We start from the raw sequence: 16,412 nt of genomic DNA, 5'->3' as shown, positions 1-16,412 counted from the left end.
AATGATATCATCTTTTTGAATGTATTCATAAAGAGAATAAGATGTATGTATAAATGATAAGAGCGATGAGTATAAATGATTGTGAATAAGATATGTATACGCGTTTCTAAGGGAAAAGGTTCGCGCACTATATTTCTACTTCACGTTCCTCCTCCGAGTCTTATATTTGTGAGTGGGCTTTCCTGAAAAGCTGCTTTCTAAAATATGAATTACGTTTTACAAATCTCTTCATACCTCTTCATAAGATATGAATTACATTTAACAAATTTCTTCGTGTACCGTTCTATATATCCATTTCTGTTATTTTTACATGGGATACATTTTCTTATTATTAGATCACTTTAAAACTTATACGCGCACGCATATATTCTATATGCGATAGCATATTGCATAAATATAAATCATATCTAGTAGAGTTATAGTTCCATAATAAAAAAATTTATGTGTTCTCTTCTCAATTTTCTGTCTTTCTCTTTTAAAACTTTCTGAAAGTTCTTATCGTCCTCGCCAAATCTTCTCGATTCAGTGCGTGCGTGCACGCGTGTCTATGTTTGCATGTATGTATATATATATATATATATATATATGTGTATGAATATACACATAATAGAAGTGCAACAATAATAGACGAGTTATACGTGGCATACAAACGATAACGATCTATTCTCACGAGGAAAGGATGACGGCGTAAGTTTTTTATGATTTTTAATATTTTTCACCCTCGCATAAGATCGCAGACTACATTTAATATCAACAAATACAAACGACCCTACTTTGACATTTATCGATCCAGTCTTTTTTCGTATTCCGATAAGGAAACATCGGAGTTCTCTCTCCTTTCAAACGTCTAAAATCAAACAATTAATACTTTCGATTATTTTATAATTATTTAAACGACATATAATATATATGAAATATAATAAACTAATATCGATATTATATAAGCTTAAACATCATATAGCTTGTAACATATGTTAAATACGAAATAATTTAGAAAAAAAAAATCCATTGAAAAATTTTAATTTCTTTTTAATTATTTTTATTTATTCATATACATTCTTATTAATTCTTATTTACGATTTTCTATTTAAATATCACATTTTCGATTGTACTTACGCTCGCCATCATATCCATGTATTTCTTATTTATTCTGATTTATTTTATTAATTATTATTAATTCTTATTTATTCTTATTAAGAGAATTTGGATATTCGCCTATTATACTTTCCTTCAGTAAGAAAAAAATCGAGCTCGATTTTGGTAATTTGATTTTGTTAACTAACTCGATTGATAGGTTATGTGTGAGAATGTTATAACCTACAATCTTATATCAATACAATAGGAATATAGTGGAAATAATATTTCCCTATTTAACTTGCAGTTCACATTTTATCCAAACCTATCGTTGAAGTCGCATATGTTACGAGCAAAAAGTGATGAAGAATAAGCTTATGAGAAAGAGGTTACTTTGAAAAGTTTAATTTTTTCCTGTATTCTGATTGGTTATTAAATTCGCGCCTATACGAATTCCTTTTCTATGGCAATTGTATAGGTGATTGCGCAGTATCGTTTCTACCTTCGTTACGATTAACGTTTTACGGGCATTGACAGGAATTAACAATCAATTATCTTATTTTAATAAGTCCTATTAAGATTAATATAAATATTTTAGTGTTCTATTATCATAATTAAATAAGAATTAATCGTTTGTATAATTGTGATTATTACGTACATATAATAAGTTGTGTTTATCTTCTCGCTATGCAAAGGTAACCTGGTGTGTAATATATTTTTTCAACATTTAATTTTAATAATCGTGCTTTGCAAAATGTTACGATATTTTTATATTTAAAATATATGCATTATTGTTGTAAGATTGCATTCTAAAAAACAAAGGATATATAATCTTGAGAGTAAGAAGAATTCAAGAAAAGATTTGAAATTTTCTTCGATCTTGATTGGTTCTTATAATACCGCCACTAAAGTCTTCTTCGTTGATTCAGTATTATAAAATTTACTTTTACGTAATATCACGTATTTATATTAAAATTATTATGCTAATGTGCCAAACAGATAAATTTAATATATATTCATTATATATATATAAAATTTAAGTTTAATAATTTGAATTTGTAATATTATAACACAAATTTTTTTGGAATATAATTGAAATTGCTATAACCAAAGATAATCTACGAGAAACGTATATTATTATATTTATTTGTTTTTTTGTATTATCATTTATTTCTTCATCTTTTTATCAGATTATTAATGACTGCGAGCAAGATAATCTTAGATCTAGTATTTGCTCACAATTATTGTTTATTTATACTTATATATTTTATCCAATTTAAAACTTTTATAATTCAGTGACTAACTAATTAAATTTATTAGTTATTACAATTATGTGATGTAAAGTCAGTGTTTGATCATTTATTGTAATCAAGATTTCTCAGATATAGAATTACATGGTTTAATTTATTATTTAATATTTTGTAACGCATTATTAGATTCAGTGTATATAAGTTTTGATTAACGATGTTAATTCTGTTAACTTGTATTTGTTCCAACGTATTTTGTTATCAACGTAATACAATTTCAACCCATCTTTCTATCTCGAATGATGATATATTGGAGCCATCGCAGAACTTCATAAGTAGTAAGTCCAAAAATCAGAACCATTATAGTTATTTATCTTTAAGTTACTTTATTTTATCTTTTTATTATAATTTTTTCTCTTTATTATCTTTGCATGTCTATCTTCGTCTTTGTTTTTATTCTTTCTTCATGATAATAATAATCTATGCTAAGCAATTCACAATTTAATGCATTATATTTTAAACTTCATTTAAATATCAAATATTTAAAGCTTTTCAATTTTTAGAATTTAATTTTAATAAATAATACGTTTATAAATTTAGATTAAATATCTGCTATTTTATTTCTAATGATCTGCTGTCAGAGACAAGATAGTTCATAAGAAATATATCTGTTAAAAACCAAGTGTAATATTATTACGTGCGTGTAACAATATTAAGTATATGTACGGTAGATATTTTTTGTTAATTATTAATTACTTATAAAAAGATAATAGTTTATTCATTAATGTCTTTAATTTATAATTTTTAATTTATAATTAAATATGTTATTCAAATGAAAAATTCTATAAGATAGATTTATATAATGATGAAAATAAGTCTGTATCAGAAAGATATTAGAATTATTAAAATAATTATAAATATTTAAAAAGAAATTATTTTTTGAATCAAATTATTGATCGGTTTTTTTTTCTTTTTTTTTTTTTTTTTTTTTTTTTTTTAATTATACATAATATACATTATATCGAATATTTTAAATGTTATTAATTATCTATATGATGAAGTTTTTGATAAACCATTAAAATTTTTATTTGAAAATTTATATAACACATTAAGATCTTTATTTATTGATAAAGAAGATAGAAAATCACAAAGAAGGATTAAGAGAAAGGGAGAAGAGAATATGCGCTATATATGCGTGTTTTAGAACAATAGACATCTTTAGACTGTGAAATGAATTATTGTAATTCAGTTTAATTCATCGACTGATCTTTCTAGATAATAAACGACTATCTAGAACGCATGAAGACTCATTTCAACTGGTCGTAGATCTTTTTGACGCTTTACTGACAAACTGTCCGACGTTCAAGTACTTGATATTATTGGCCAAGATTAAAATAGGATCATGTTCATCTTTGATATTCTCTTTCATTGTTGTTATTACGTTTTTATTATTTTCACGTATGGGCATTTACATATTTTACAAATCTTTCATTTTGTATAAATAAATAAATCCTTTATAAAACATTTATTCTATAATATTGCTCGACAGCGATTCTTTTATCGTATTTATTTTTTTTCTTTTTTATTTTTTCTTCTCTTCTACGCTCCGATTTTTCACCGGCATCGTTTTCTACTTTACGTTACTCTTCTTTATGTATCTCCTTTTTTCTGAAACGTTAAACTCGATGAAGCTCGTTTACATTCAAGGTAACTCCAGTATGCCACTTTTTCGCGCACTTTCCGCCACTTATTCCACACAGACTTTTTTTTCCCCTTCGTATTACGCGTTTATACAATCCACTTCGTTTTATTCTTCTTTTTTCTTTTCTGTTTCCTTTTTTTTTTTTTTTTTTTTTTGTTAATTTCTTTCTTTTTTCTTTTTTTTTTTCTTTTTTCTTCTTTCTTTTTTTTTTTTTTTTTTTTTTTTTTTTTTTTTTTTTTTTTTTTTTTTTTATATTTACCATCGAATACGCGTCTCTTTCTTAAAATCTGTGATTGCATGTGGTTTCATTGTCTGCTGTGATTTCACAGTAGATTGCACTGTCGTTAGATTAGAATTTAGCATACTAATCGACTCTTTCTACTTATCTTCCTTTTTTATCTTTGAGAACATTCCTTTGTCACATCTTTTCTTTTCTTTTCTTTTTCTTTTTCTCTTTCTCTCTCTCTCTCTCTCTCTTTTTTTTTTTTTATTTCTTTCCTTCCATTCTGCATCGCTTTTTTCTCATTAATTTATGGCCTTTTTATGGCCATTATTACTCTCCTCCATCTTTCGCGTGATCTTTCCATTCTCTTCGGTTACCCTTAAAAATGTCATAATTAGATATCAGAGTTGATAAATCTAGAATAGAATATATCACAGCTTTTTCTTTTCCATTCTCATCTTGTATGAAGATATCGTAATTGAATAATCATTTTTAAATGAGCGCTCATGGTAGATTGCCAAGGAAAAGTATGTACGAAAAAGGAAACAACAGTGATTAAATATTCGCCGGTATCGACGTTTAAGATTTTTGATATGTTTCTTTCGTTTACTTTTGTCCGCGGACTTCTTTACTTCAGTCATATTTTATTCGTTAATTAAAAGATCCTGTTATCTTATTTCTCTTTTATGTTTACGACGAACGTTAAGTATCTACGTATACCAGTTTTGCATTCCTTTCCACGAATTTAAGTTGTTTTCTCGTTTTTTTTTTTTTCTCTTGTCTAGTTTGCGTACTATATATATATATATTTTTTTTTTCTTTCGAATTGTTTATGCTTTTCTATTTTCCACGCAACGTTTCCCTTTTAAACATGCACAATATAGAAGTATTCTTTTTCTACGTTTGTTTTCCTCATTTTCTTGATATTGTTCCCTCAAACACTCCCTCTCCCTTTGTGAAAACGTAACTCGTACGCTAATTAACGATCTCGTTATCTTCGCGAGTGATTGAGCACGCGGAGAATCCTTCGCATCAATTTCATATAACGCGATCTGTGCATGAGAAACATTATTTTTCGTTCCTTCCTTCCTTCCTTCCTTCCTTCCATCCATCCTTATTTTGTCCTTTCGTTTTCTTTGCTTTCTTGGCCTTTCGTATTTATAACTCTTATTGTTGTCCATCGTACGATCGGAGAAGAATAATTGTTTCGTATTTCTATATATTTGAATATTTATTTTGAGAGGAAAAGAAATGAGGAAGGAAGTGTCATTAAACGATAAAAAAAAAAAAAAAAAAAAAAAAAAAAAAAAGAAAAAAGAAAAAAAGAGGAATTTTCTTCTTACAAATAAAAGATAAAGGATAGTACTCTTTTCTTTTTCTTTTCTTTTTTTTTTTTTATTAAATTCCTTTGCTTATTTTATTATCTATCAGTGTTTCAAAGAGTAAATCAATTTCAATTGTATTTCATTTAAAGAGATGAAAAAATTAAAGATTTCTTTGATCGATATATTATTTGATATGAAATCTCATCGAATAGAGACCCAATAGATTCGAAACTAAATAAAAAGCGACATCATTTTGAAGCATAGCAGCGGCTCAAACGGTACTGCAGCTTTGGATCTGCAACGTACGTTGAAGATGCGGTACGGCCCGTTTGAATCGTGCATGCGCAAAATATTAGTGCACATGCGCAATCTATCTGTCTTATATCTATAAGGGTAGCTACCCTCATCGAGGTCGGACAGTTCTTGCCCGTCCAGGGTCGGCTCGTGATCGGGAAGTAGTCGTTCCTTTTGTGATTTGCATCGAGAAGCTGCGCACACATAGTTTCCTTCTCTCACGTTTTCTTCGATGACGCGTCATAACACAAAGGCACGACTACCTGTCGTGATGGCGAATACGCGGGAATAGCCTAAAGAGGCGAGGGTTTATTCTAAAAATAAAAATAAAAATAAAAATAAAAATAAAAAAAAAAGGAGGAAAAAAGAAAACAAGAAAGAAAAAGATAAAAAAGAAAAGGACAAAAGAAATGAAAAAGTAAAAAACTAAAAAAAAAAAAAGAGGAAAAAAAAAGAAAGAAGAAAGGGAAATAAATGAACAAATAAATTGATAGCACTTACTACAAATGCAAAAGAGATATTTATCTACGAATGAAAGTGTCTAAAACACGCGAGAGGAACGATCTTATCGAGTAAGAGAATCGACAACATTTCAATTTGCCCTTAACATATTTTAAAAGCCTCTTCTCGGTGAGAAAGCAATGACATTGACTTATTTTTCAAAGTGATCAATTAATTTGCCGTTCGTTTGTTATAACAGATTTGAAAATTAATTTATCGTGAACATTGTGAAAGGGGGACTTTGCTAATTAATTAGATCGATATTTGTTGATAATGAGGCATGATGTATAATTAATATATGTTTATCTTCGGTACCCTTCTAGTTCAATTTAATTTAAAATCCAATCGCATTGTTTCTGGCCATTGCCAATAACGATTGTTACATTCAAATTTATTAACTTTATTAAACCGGTAATTATTTGATGTCATGTATGGAAATAGTAGTACTAGATCGACAATTTAATATCGACCCTTACCAATAGTAACATGTAGAAGTTTATAGGAATTGTTTAACATGTGTGTTCATATGTATATATATCTATATGTATATTTATATATATATATACGTATATAGTAAACACAGTTAGAAGGGTATTATACTCTCCACTGGATTATTGGACTTTTTGTATAGTAACTGCACGAAAGGATCCCACTTAAAATTAGTCTTTGGAAAAGGAAATACTTATAAATTAGCAAACATCTCTTTAAAGTGGATCGAGGATTCGTCAGAGTAGAACTCTTCTCAAGGCTCGTATATCGTAACGATCATATATTTACTTTAATTAACGAGTTCTAACTTATTCGTGTTGATTCATACAAATTAATGAAAATTGCTAGATTTTACAATTTCGATATCCGCTCTTTAGTATATATTATAATTTTAAGAAAACTCGCTGTGCTTAAGAAACTTTAATGTAAAATATATTCGAACATATCCAACGCTAAGTTTCTTTGGTACGTTTTCACAGTTAGCTAACTCTTTGATCGTCGTTTCTTCTTGCATGAGTTAAGTTCTTTTAGTGTATAAATCGTGCTTTCTTTTTTTCTTTTTTCTTTTTTCTTTTTTCTTTTTTCTTTTTTCCCCCTCTTTCTTTTCTCCTCTTTTCTTTTTTCCTCCTTTTTGCAAACTTCCAAAGGGGGAGAAACTTTTTTTCGAAGATTCGATGAAGATTTTTTTTCACACCTTTCAACGAAAATCCGAAAGAAATAAAAAAAAAAAAAAAAGAAAAGGAGAGAAAGGAAAGAGGAGGGGTAGAAGGAGGGTGAGGGGAGCGAGTAAAAAACCCATCTTAAAATTTTCACTCGACGCAACCAAGATATATTTTATTATATAATATAAATGTAAGACGAAAATTACAGGACCCGGATATTCCACTTTTCAGAAATCGAAATAATGAGACGACGGAGAACGGATTAGAAAATGATTAAGCACAATAGCGCGTCGGTTCGTTGACGCGTCCATCGCGCGAACGAACCTTTAATCCCAGTTACGAGTAAAGTGGGTCGAATCTTTGGAAGGTTGGAAATTAGAATAGGTTTCTCTATGCATTATCCATGTAGAAAGATCGATATCAGAATTGTTAGGTAATTACTGTAGTGCGCTGGATATAATCCCAAAATCGATTACAGACGAAGATCGAGAAATGAAGTTACTACGTTAAGATTAGATTTCAATCGATTTCTACAATTTCACAAATCATTCGTGTTAATCAAATATTTCTTCTGACAGTTGATGTGATTTTTCTTTCCTTTTTTTTTTTTTTTTTTTTTTTTTTTTTGTTCCATTTCTTTGTTTTATTCTTTTACTTTCTTTTTCATTTCTATATTCAATAACGAACGAACGAGCAAAAAAAAAAGAAATATATATATATATATATATTTGTATATTACTTTCGTTGAGATTTTTGAAAGGAATAAAGGGAGAGGAGGCTTTTGGACTAGTCGAAATTGAAAATTCAGTAAAATATTGAAAGAAAAAAGAAAGATCAAAAAAAAAAAAAAAAAAAAAAAAAAAAAAAAAAAAATAAAAAAAAAAGAAAATGGAAGAGGAATTTAATTTTTTGTTTTCAGAATAAAAGGATATGAAATGCGATGATCTTACGAGGTTTTATTTTTATGCTATCGTTGAAGTATAATCACTCGTAAACAAGAGAGCGATCAAAAGATTTCATAGGTAGAGGACGAAGGAAGGATTATTGAGACGCGATAAAATAAAGGAAATGGGGGTACCTGATGTGGAACAGGCGAAGCGTCGGCTGCAAGATATCTTAAGGAAAGCTCAAAAGCTGGAAATACCAACACAAGAGGTTATATCTACAAGGACTGCACAGAAGCTATTAGCAAGAACGAAGAATGTTGTTGCGTGGACGATCTGGATCGGTGTTTTCATTATCCTCCTCAGTGGCGTCGTTTACGCACGTTGGCCAACAAGACAGGAAGTCGAGACTGTCAGGACTGTACTTAGGCGAACAGTAAGTGATTAAAAAAAAAAAAAAAAAAGAAAAAAAATTAAACAAAAAAAAAAAAAAAAGAAAAAAACAGAAAAGAAAGTATTCAATTAACAAAGTTATTATTATCGTTAAACGTGAAACATTATCCTTCGTCAAACGTTTTCTCTAATTATACGGAGTTTTACGGAGTTGATAAAGATAAGTGGTCTTTGTTGTTTCGTAGATAAGGTTTCATGCAATATAAGGTGTGAATGAGATCGAACGTAATACCGTTTTTTTTTCTTTTTTTTTTTTCATGCGACTTTATTTTAATACACTTTAGAAACGTATATATGTCGTATTTACATTTATGTTTGTAGGGAAATTATTATTATTATTATTATTATTATTATTATTATTATTATTATTATTATTATTATTATTGTTATTGTTATTATTCAATGTTTATTTCTATGTCGTTCGAAACAGAGAGGAAAGAGGAACACATTAAACGGGACAAGTGTGTTTCGTGTTGCTATAGAATAGGCTTCTTGTATGGACTATAGAGTGACGAAATCGAGCGTCAAATCGGCGGCCTGGTTGGCTTCCAGTTCGACCTAGACCGTGCGCTTCAGGCAAAGTGATTCGACACACGATCCCCGTAAGGATAACTTTATCGAAGCAATAAGATTTTTTTTTTTTTTTTTTTTTTTTGGAGCATTTCACATATCTTGCGATGGGTACTGCGTAGAGCGTACGATTTGATATCGATCCCAACACCATGACCGTTCTTCCATTAAATTTTTTTTTTCTCTCCTTCTCTTAGACTTTCCTCGAAGAAATTTTCATTCGAATAAAACGAACGAATTTCATTTTTCTCCTCTTGTTCGTTCATACGTACACGCGCGCGCACACATACAAAGACAATAAAGTTACCAGCTGACGTCGAGCTTTCCTTTCAATTCTTTCTCCTTTCGTTTTTTTTTTTTCTTTTTCTTTCTTTTTTCTTTTTTCAATTTTTCTATTGGAAATTTGTGTTTATACATAGATTTTTATTGGACGGCACTCGCGACGGTGACTATGTTTTAGTAAAGAATATTTGTTAACTTTATTATCGTGTTATATTAAAAATATTGAAAAAGCTCTGTTCGAGATTTATTTCATCCCAACATTGGTGCAATGATAAAATCTTTGATATTCGCTTGTCCAATAATTTGCCAGAATGCTATAACTCAACTGGAAATGACAATTTATATTCAATTATATTGTTTTATTTTCAGTTTTCACTTTGATAGAAATTTCATGCGCTTTCGAATTACAATGAGCAAGTTAATTAAATTGTGTTATAGGACTGGATTTTTTTTTTTTTTTTTTTTTTTTTTTTTTTTTTTTTTTTAATTTTACTTTTTAATATTTATTTATTTATTTTTTGTTTTTATTCTTTTTTTACTATATTTTGTTTTTTTTTTCATAATGTCGATACAAAGGAACGATAGCGCATAAAATTGAGTTCATGATATTTATTATACGATGTTGGCAACGGTAATGGTTGGCATACGAATGGAATAGCGGCATGGAAAATTCAGATCGTAAATGGAAGTGTGCAAACAATTGTTATCGAGTAACCGTTTCCACCGACGCGACGAGTGCAGTAGTTGAGGAATAAAAGCCGATCGATCTCGATGTAAACGTCGTCGCAATTCACGATTTTCCTGGCATTGTGCGATCGTTTCTACAACATGTATTCGTCATCGAAGAAAAACGAAAGGAAAAGTGCAAAATCGAGAATAAAAATCTTATAATCGTAATCAGAATACGATCGTGAGAAAATAAAAATGCTATGTTATCGATATACGAACGAACATTTTATATCTATATATATATATATATATATATATATATATATATATATATATGTATATGTATATATTATATCGGGTGTTCAGTATAGCTGTTCGAAAAAAATAGAATACTTTCGGAATTTTAATTTTTTTTATAATTAGTCGACGATCGAGCATTAATGACATTTTGTTTAAAGTATTCTTTTTCTTTTTCTTTTTGTCACATTATCGGTAACATTTGAAAACTCGTGGCGAATGTTAAATACATTCAGTATATCGTATTTGAAAAGAGCAAGATCACAAAGTAAATACACATATATTTATCTCGGGTTCAAAGTATTACCATCGTCGTTATGCGGAAATGGATTCTGGCATCTTCATTTCCTGTAACTCTCAGATTTGTAACCTCAAGTTCGGCCGCGTCACCGTTATAGTGTAACGAGGTATAATTCCAGTATGACGTGACATGCATGTCAATGTCGTTGACAGCCAACAACGTGGTTTCTGAATTATGTATCATCGAATCGCATAGGTCGCGCATCACGTCTATCTATGTCGTTAAGTGTTTCATAGTAGGAGTTAAACTTTTTAAATTATATTTTCTTTCGATTCCCTTGTTATTTGTCTCTAAGAAAAATCTTTTGAAATTGATTGTCAAGTTATTCGTTACGGATATTCGCGAATTCAACGTTTGTTGTCCGAATGTTTCTTTTTTTTTTTTTTCTCCATGCATGCACATCCCTCTTTCGATCTTTTATAGTAGTACACGTACCTGTGATTTTAAAGGTCCATAGTTCAAACAAGAATAAATCCATCTATCTGTCGATGCGTGTCAACTCCGGTATCAACGCGAACGAATCGATTTTTTCTTTCTTTCCTTTTTTTTTCTTTTTTTTTTTTCCTTTTTTTTTTTCCTTTTTTACATACGAGATTTACTTTCGACGCTGCAAATAAAGAATATCTCGACATAAAAGTAATGCCGCATCTTTCATATCGTACCAATGAAAGTACGATTTTAGTACGTGAAACAAATATTTTTTTTCTTTTACTTTTTTCTTTCGTTTCTCTCTTTCTCTCTCTCTCTCTCTCTCTCTCTCTCTTTCTCTCTCTTTCTCTCTCTTTTCTTTCTCTTTCTGTCTCTTTTTCTCTCTTCCAATTTTTTTCTTTGTTTGTATCCTTTGAAAGTCGATTTTCAATAATCGCAATAGATTTATTTCAAACTGATCGTCTGTATACAATCGTTTCAATGAAATCGCATATTATTTTACGAAGCCCAGTCCATTTTATGTTGGCGCGTGTCAGAAAGGCATTATTTCTACTGCAACGGTACTTTAATCGGCGTTCTTCAAAAGCGACTAATGAACTAGCTTTCAGCTTGCAAATACCGCAGAAGGTTAAGAGATAATCGCGTTAACCTCTTCAATTAGTATGCCAGTTGGTTATCAGCCTTGTATACTTTTTAAAGAGCTATTAAATTCAAGGTATACTTTTTATTAAAAACATTTAAATTTATATAAAATAATCATAATGTTGTTCTTCTCACTCTTTTTTTTTTCTTTCATTTTTAAAAAACGTATATACATATACATATATATATATATATATTTTGTAATAGAAAATATTTTAGTGTAAATCAAGTATTTAATCTTACATTTTTATGGATTACGAAAGAAGAATAGAAAAATTTACATTCGTAATAAAAGATTGTAAAGAATAAGGAAAAATGATGCGCCATTAATATCTTGAAATGCACGTTCTTTCGTAAAAAAAATTTCATTTATAAAGAGTACATATGTGACATGAGCTTTTAGTAGTAGTATATGTTGGTTATACGCGTGAAATACATGTGCTTCGCTTACATAATGAGGAATGCTTTTGATGCGAAGTTTGCATAATCAAATTTCATCAGGCCTCTGTGAGGGAACATTTTTTACATTATATATATCTACGTGTTTTCATACTATTGGCATTATTGAAATATCTACGACATTTTGTTTATACAAAGTAAATTTCTTCGATCATTTATTTCGTCCGTTCAATTAATCATTTTATCGAAAGTCCGAAAGCTCGTTAATTATTTTCTTCCGTCCGATACGATACGTTGTGCCTAAGTTAAACCGAGCTTAGATAAATCACTATCGGTTCATTTCTCGCGAACAATCGAGTGATGTAATGATTTCGATAATATAACAAATCGTGAAAACGATTTCGAGATTTTGTTGAATTTGATTCACGTTTATTTCTAATAATTCTTTCGTTCTATTCTTTTCTTTTTTTTTTCTTTTTTGTTTCCTTTGTTTTTTTCTTTTTTTTTCCCTTTTTCTTTCTTTCTTTCTTTCTTTATTTTTTTTTTTTTTTTACTATTCTTTTTTTTTTTGCTTCAACGCACTATTCCGGATAAAACGCGAATCGAACCGTCGAAAAGCTTGAAGCCAACTCGAGTGGTTGGTAGCATTGGAAGGCTCGATTTTCATTCAAATAGCGTTGGAACTGAGCTTTTCTCTCCCTCTTCCTCTCCCCCTCCGTCTTGTTCTCTCTATCTCTTTCTCTCTCTCTCTCTCTCTCTCTCTCTCTCTCTCTTTTTCTCTCTCTTTAACTCTTTTCTACGTTCCTTCTCCCTATCAACCTACTACTCACTTTATCTTTTTCTTCGTCGTTTTCTATTTCTCATTAATACACTCGCGCATCCGTGTGTATACATGGATACACCCTTGAGTGATCTTTTTCCGTCCTATCTCCTAGCCCTTTTTCTTCTTCATTATTCACTCGACGGCTTTCATTCGGCCAGTTACCACCTGTTTCACTATCGAAAAGGGAAAAGATAAGGCTTTTTCGTTAGAATAAAAAGTGATATATCTAAATAGACCGAGTATTTGGATGAGTTTCTAAACGTCGAAGACTTTTAAAAACGTATGTTTAATGCATTTTAGTTTACATTTATTTCGGTCGTTCCAAAATACAGAATTTATTTTTATTAATTTTATTAAAAAAAAAAAAAAAAAAAAAATGAAAAAGAAAAAAAAAAAGAAAAAAGAAAATAGAAGACAATTTATTCTTATTATTAGGGAGGAAAAAAAGTACATATATACATATATATATATAAATTCTTACGTAACATTAATTTCGAATTTAAAATCCGATAGAAAATTCATTAATTTACGTGAGATTGTAATTGGTTAATAGAAAACGTTTGATACAGTTTACAATCCGTAACGCCAACCGGTATTGTTAAAATTACGTAAGATTACTCGGAGCGCTATATTACGGGATATAATGGAAAAGCATAACAAAGAAACGTGACTGTGAATTTTTTTTCTCCGTCGCGTCAATTTAAACGGAAAATATCGTGAAAGCCGGAAAGCTCGAGAGAATTTAACCGGGAAGATGAGTGTCTGGAGATTTTAATTAGGATAACCACTAGCTACACTTTTGAATATTACATAAGCGCGAGCCGGTCCTGTACCGTGTTGCTGCTTTTCCCTTACCCCCCCCCCCCTCCCTCCCGTTCCCCGCCTCCACTAAACAAACATCTTCACACTCGAAAATCTCTACCGGCTGATAGGACTGAAGATAAGAGGGAAAGGAAGAGGAATAGAGAGAGAAAGAGAGAGAGAAAGAGAGAGGCCGCAATATGAAAGGGGGGAAATACAAACAAGTACTTTCCTCGCTCCTTCATCCTTCCTACCTATGTAGATTCGTTTGTGAAACTTTTAGCGATGGATGATCGGTTGGTAAAACATTTGCCGTTTGCCAACTTGACTCGTTTCGAGCATTTGTTTGGTTTTGCGGTCAAACCTCAAATAACTCTCGGTACCACAGTGGTCCTCTTCGTTCTGGCTTATTTCCAGCTTGAACGTACTGGGATGTTGCGTGAAAAAAAATGAAAAAAAAGAAAAAACAAATAAAAAAAAAAAAAAGAAGAAAAGGCCGAATCATCATCGGTACCGATTACTTTAATTGAATTACATCAGTGCACACTGACCTTATAACCTTTTTTTCATTGAGTAACGTTCACGAACGGTAATTCAACGACGATAACGTTCAACGGAAAAAAAGAAATCAAAATTATTACGGCGAAATAGGAAAAAGAGTAAAGTGAAATAATTTTTAGATCGTCTTTTTTTTTTTTTTTTTTTTTTTTTTTTTTTTTCTTTTTTTTTTGATAACGTTATATATAACTTCGTTACGTAACGAGTTTCGTATTATAGTTTTTGAAGGATTTCTCGTATGGATAACTTTTGAACTTTTTCACATTTTTCCTTGTCAAAGTTTTCCCTCTCCCGTTTTGTCCTTTTGTTTTATATATTTATGTAAAGAGTTACAAATAGTAGTGGCTAGTGTAACGCGAGTTTTGTCAATTGTAAATGAAACAAATTCTTTTACATTGTACGAGATATATTTACCGAGTTCGATAAGACACAAAGTATTCATTTATCTTGGTGACGTATATGTTAATTGTCATTGATTATGATGAATTTTCCGTCTGATTAGCGTGAAGTATGTTTCATGCATTCACAAGTGTGTTCTCGTCTTCGGAATTACGTGTCACACGTCGCTCAAAATTTCACTAAAGTCAGATGGCGTTTCTTGTATGCCCGTGCACGTTTCTATTTTATGTCAATTGATTTTTTTGCTCCCTTTCAACGTGACTTTTACATTTCATGAACATAATTTAGAAGGACATTGTTTTTTCTCTCTCTGTCTCTCTCTCTCTCTCTTTCTGTTTTTCTTTCTTTCTTTTCACCCTTCGCTACGAGGAAAATTGACGATAAGGTAGAAAGACATTAAACAAATCAATCTCCCTTTCTCTCTTTCTCTTAGATGCAACTCTGCACCTGTCATTAATTACCATGCGGCATGTGCAAGATATTGGACCGTTTAAACATGCGTGACTGCGTTCGAATGTGCGCGCTGTTATCAGTCATCCTGGTGCATAACTCGTTCGCGTATACACGTATCTACTACCTGGTTATATGCACGAGCGTTCATTCCCTAGCTTGAACACTGCATAACTCTGTAGCAGCCTTAATTACACGAAAATTCTCTACGCTTCACAGACAAAGAGAGAGAGAGTGAGAGAGAGAGAGAGAGAGAGGGAGAGAGAGAGACAGATAGAAATAGATAAATAGATAGATAGATAGATAGAGAGACAGAAACAGAAAGAGAAGGAAGGAGAGAGAGAGAGAGGGAGGAAGGGAGAGAAAGAATAAGAAACAAAAGTGCAGAGGGTTTTAGCGATAAACTATAAATTGAGAAAGGATAACTATCGGGAAAACAGATGTATTTGTATACGCGTTAAATTTTTATTATTATTAATATTGTTGTTATTGTTATTATTATTATTATTATTATTATTATTATTATTATTATTATTATTATTATTATTATTATTATAACTATTACTAGTACTACTGCTATTAGTACTATTATTAATCTTTGTTTTCTCGACGTTTAACGTCAGGATTTAGGAGATTATATAGGACTACATAGGACAAATCAAAATCAGATTCCATTCTATTGTGCGTTTAAATATCTTCGGACTATTATACGTGTATCGATGATTACATTTTTTGTTTCCTGTGGATTTTTTCTTTATCTCAGAGTATATTTATACGCTATTATGTGGTATTATTATATATCTATATGGTATTACTCCTGTTGTAGATATTATGATAGATAATATTACAATTTTTGTTATTCCCTTTTGGATATGTATCGTAAAATTTTTATTATTATTTTTATTATTATTATTCTTATTATTATTCTTATTATTATT

The 16,412-nt window shown here is 30.2% G+C and overlaps 1 protein-coding gene and 1 long non-coding RNA gene across 4 annotated transcripts in view; one reads left to right on the top strand and one right to left on the bottom strand.

Moving 5' to 3' along the window:
• Positions 1 to 562: 562 nt before the first annotated feature.
• Positions 563 to 1,476, bottom strand: LOC124950246. The gene is made up of 2 exons (XR_007101300.1): positions 1,117 to 1,476; positions 563 to 847 (listed from the first exon to the last, which is right to left on the bottom strand). It is a non-coding gene; the product is annotated as an uncharacterized LOC124950246 (long non-coding RNA).
• Positions 1,477 to 5,970: 4,494 nt separating this feature from the next.
• LOC124950245 overlaps positions 5,971 to 16,412 on the top strand; it is a 67,338-nt gene continuing 56,896 nt past the window's right edge. The window contains exons 1-3 of one of the 3 annotated variants that reach the window (XM_047496697.1): positions 5,971 to 6,437; positions 8,437 to 8,837; positions 9,285 to 9,456. In XM_047496697.1, coding sequence (XP_047352653.1) covers positions 8,586 to 8,837; positions 9,285 to 9,341 — 309 coding nt within the window. In that variant the 5' untranslated portion in view covers positions 5,971 to 6,437; positions 8,437 to 8,585 and the 3' untranslated portion in view covers positions 9,342 to 9,456. Of the gene's footprint in view, positions 6,438 to 8,436; positions 8,838 to 9,284; positions 9,457 to 16,412 lie in introns of those variants that run through there. The other 2 variants (XM_047496698.1, XM_047496696.1) reach the window with 2 other exon arrangements.

This window comes from Vespa velutina, chromosome 6 (assembly GCF_912470025.1).
Source record: "Vespa velutina chromosome 6, iVesVel2.1, whole genome shotgun sequence".
NCBI lineage: Eukaryota > Metazoa > Arthropoda > Insecta > Hymenoptera > Vespidae > Vespa > Vespa velutina.
Note: the sequence above shows the minus strand (reverse complement) of the source record. Positions and strands in the feature narration are given on the sequence as shown.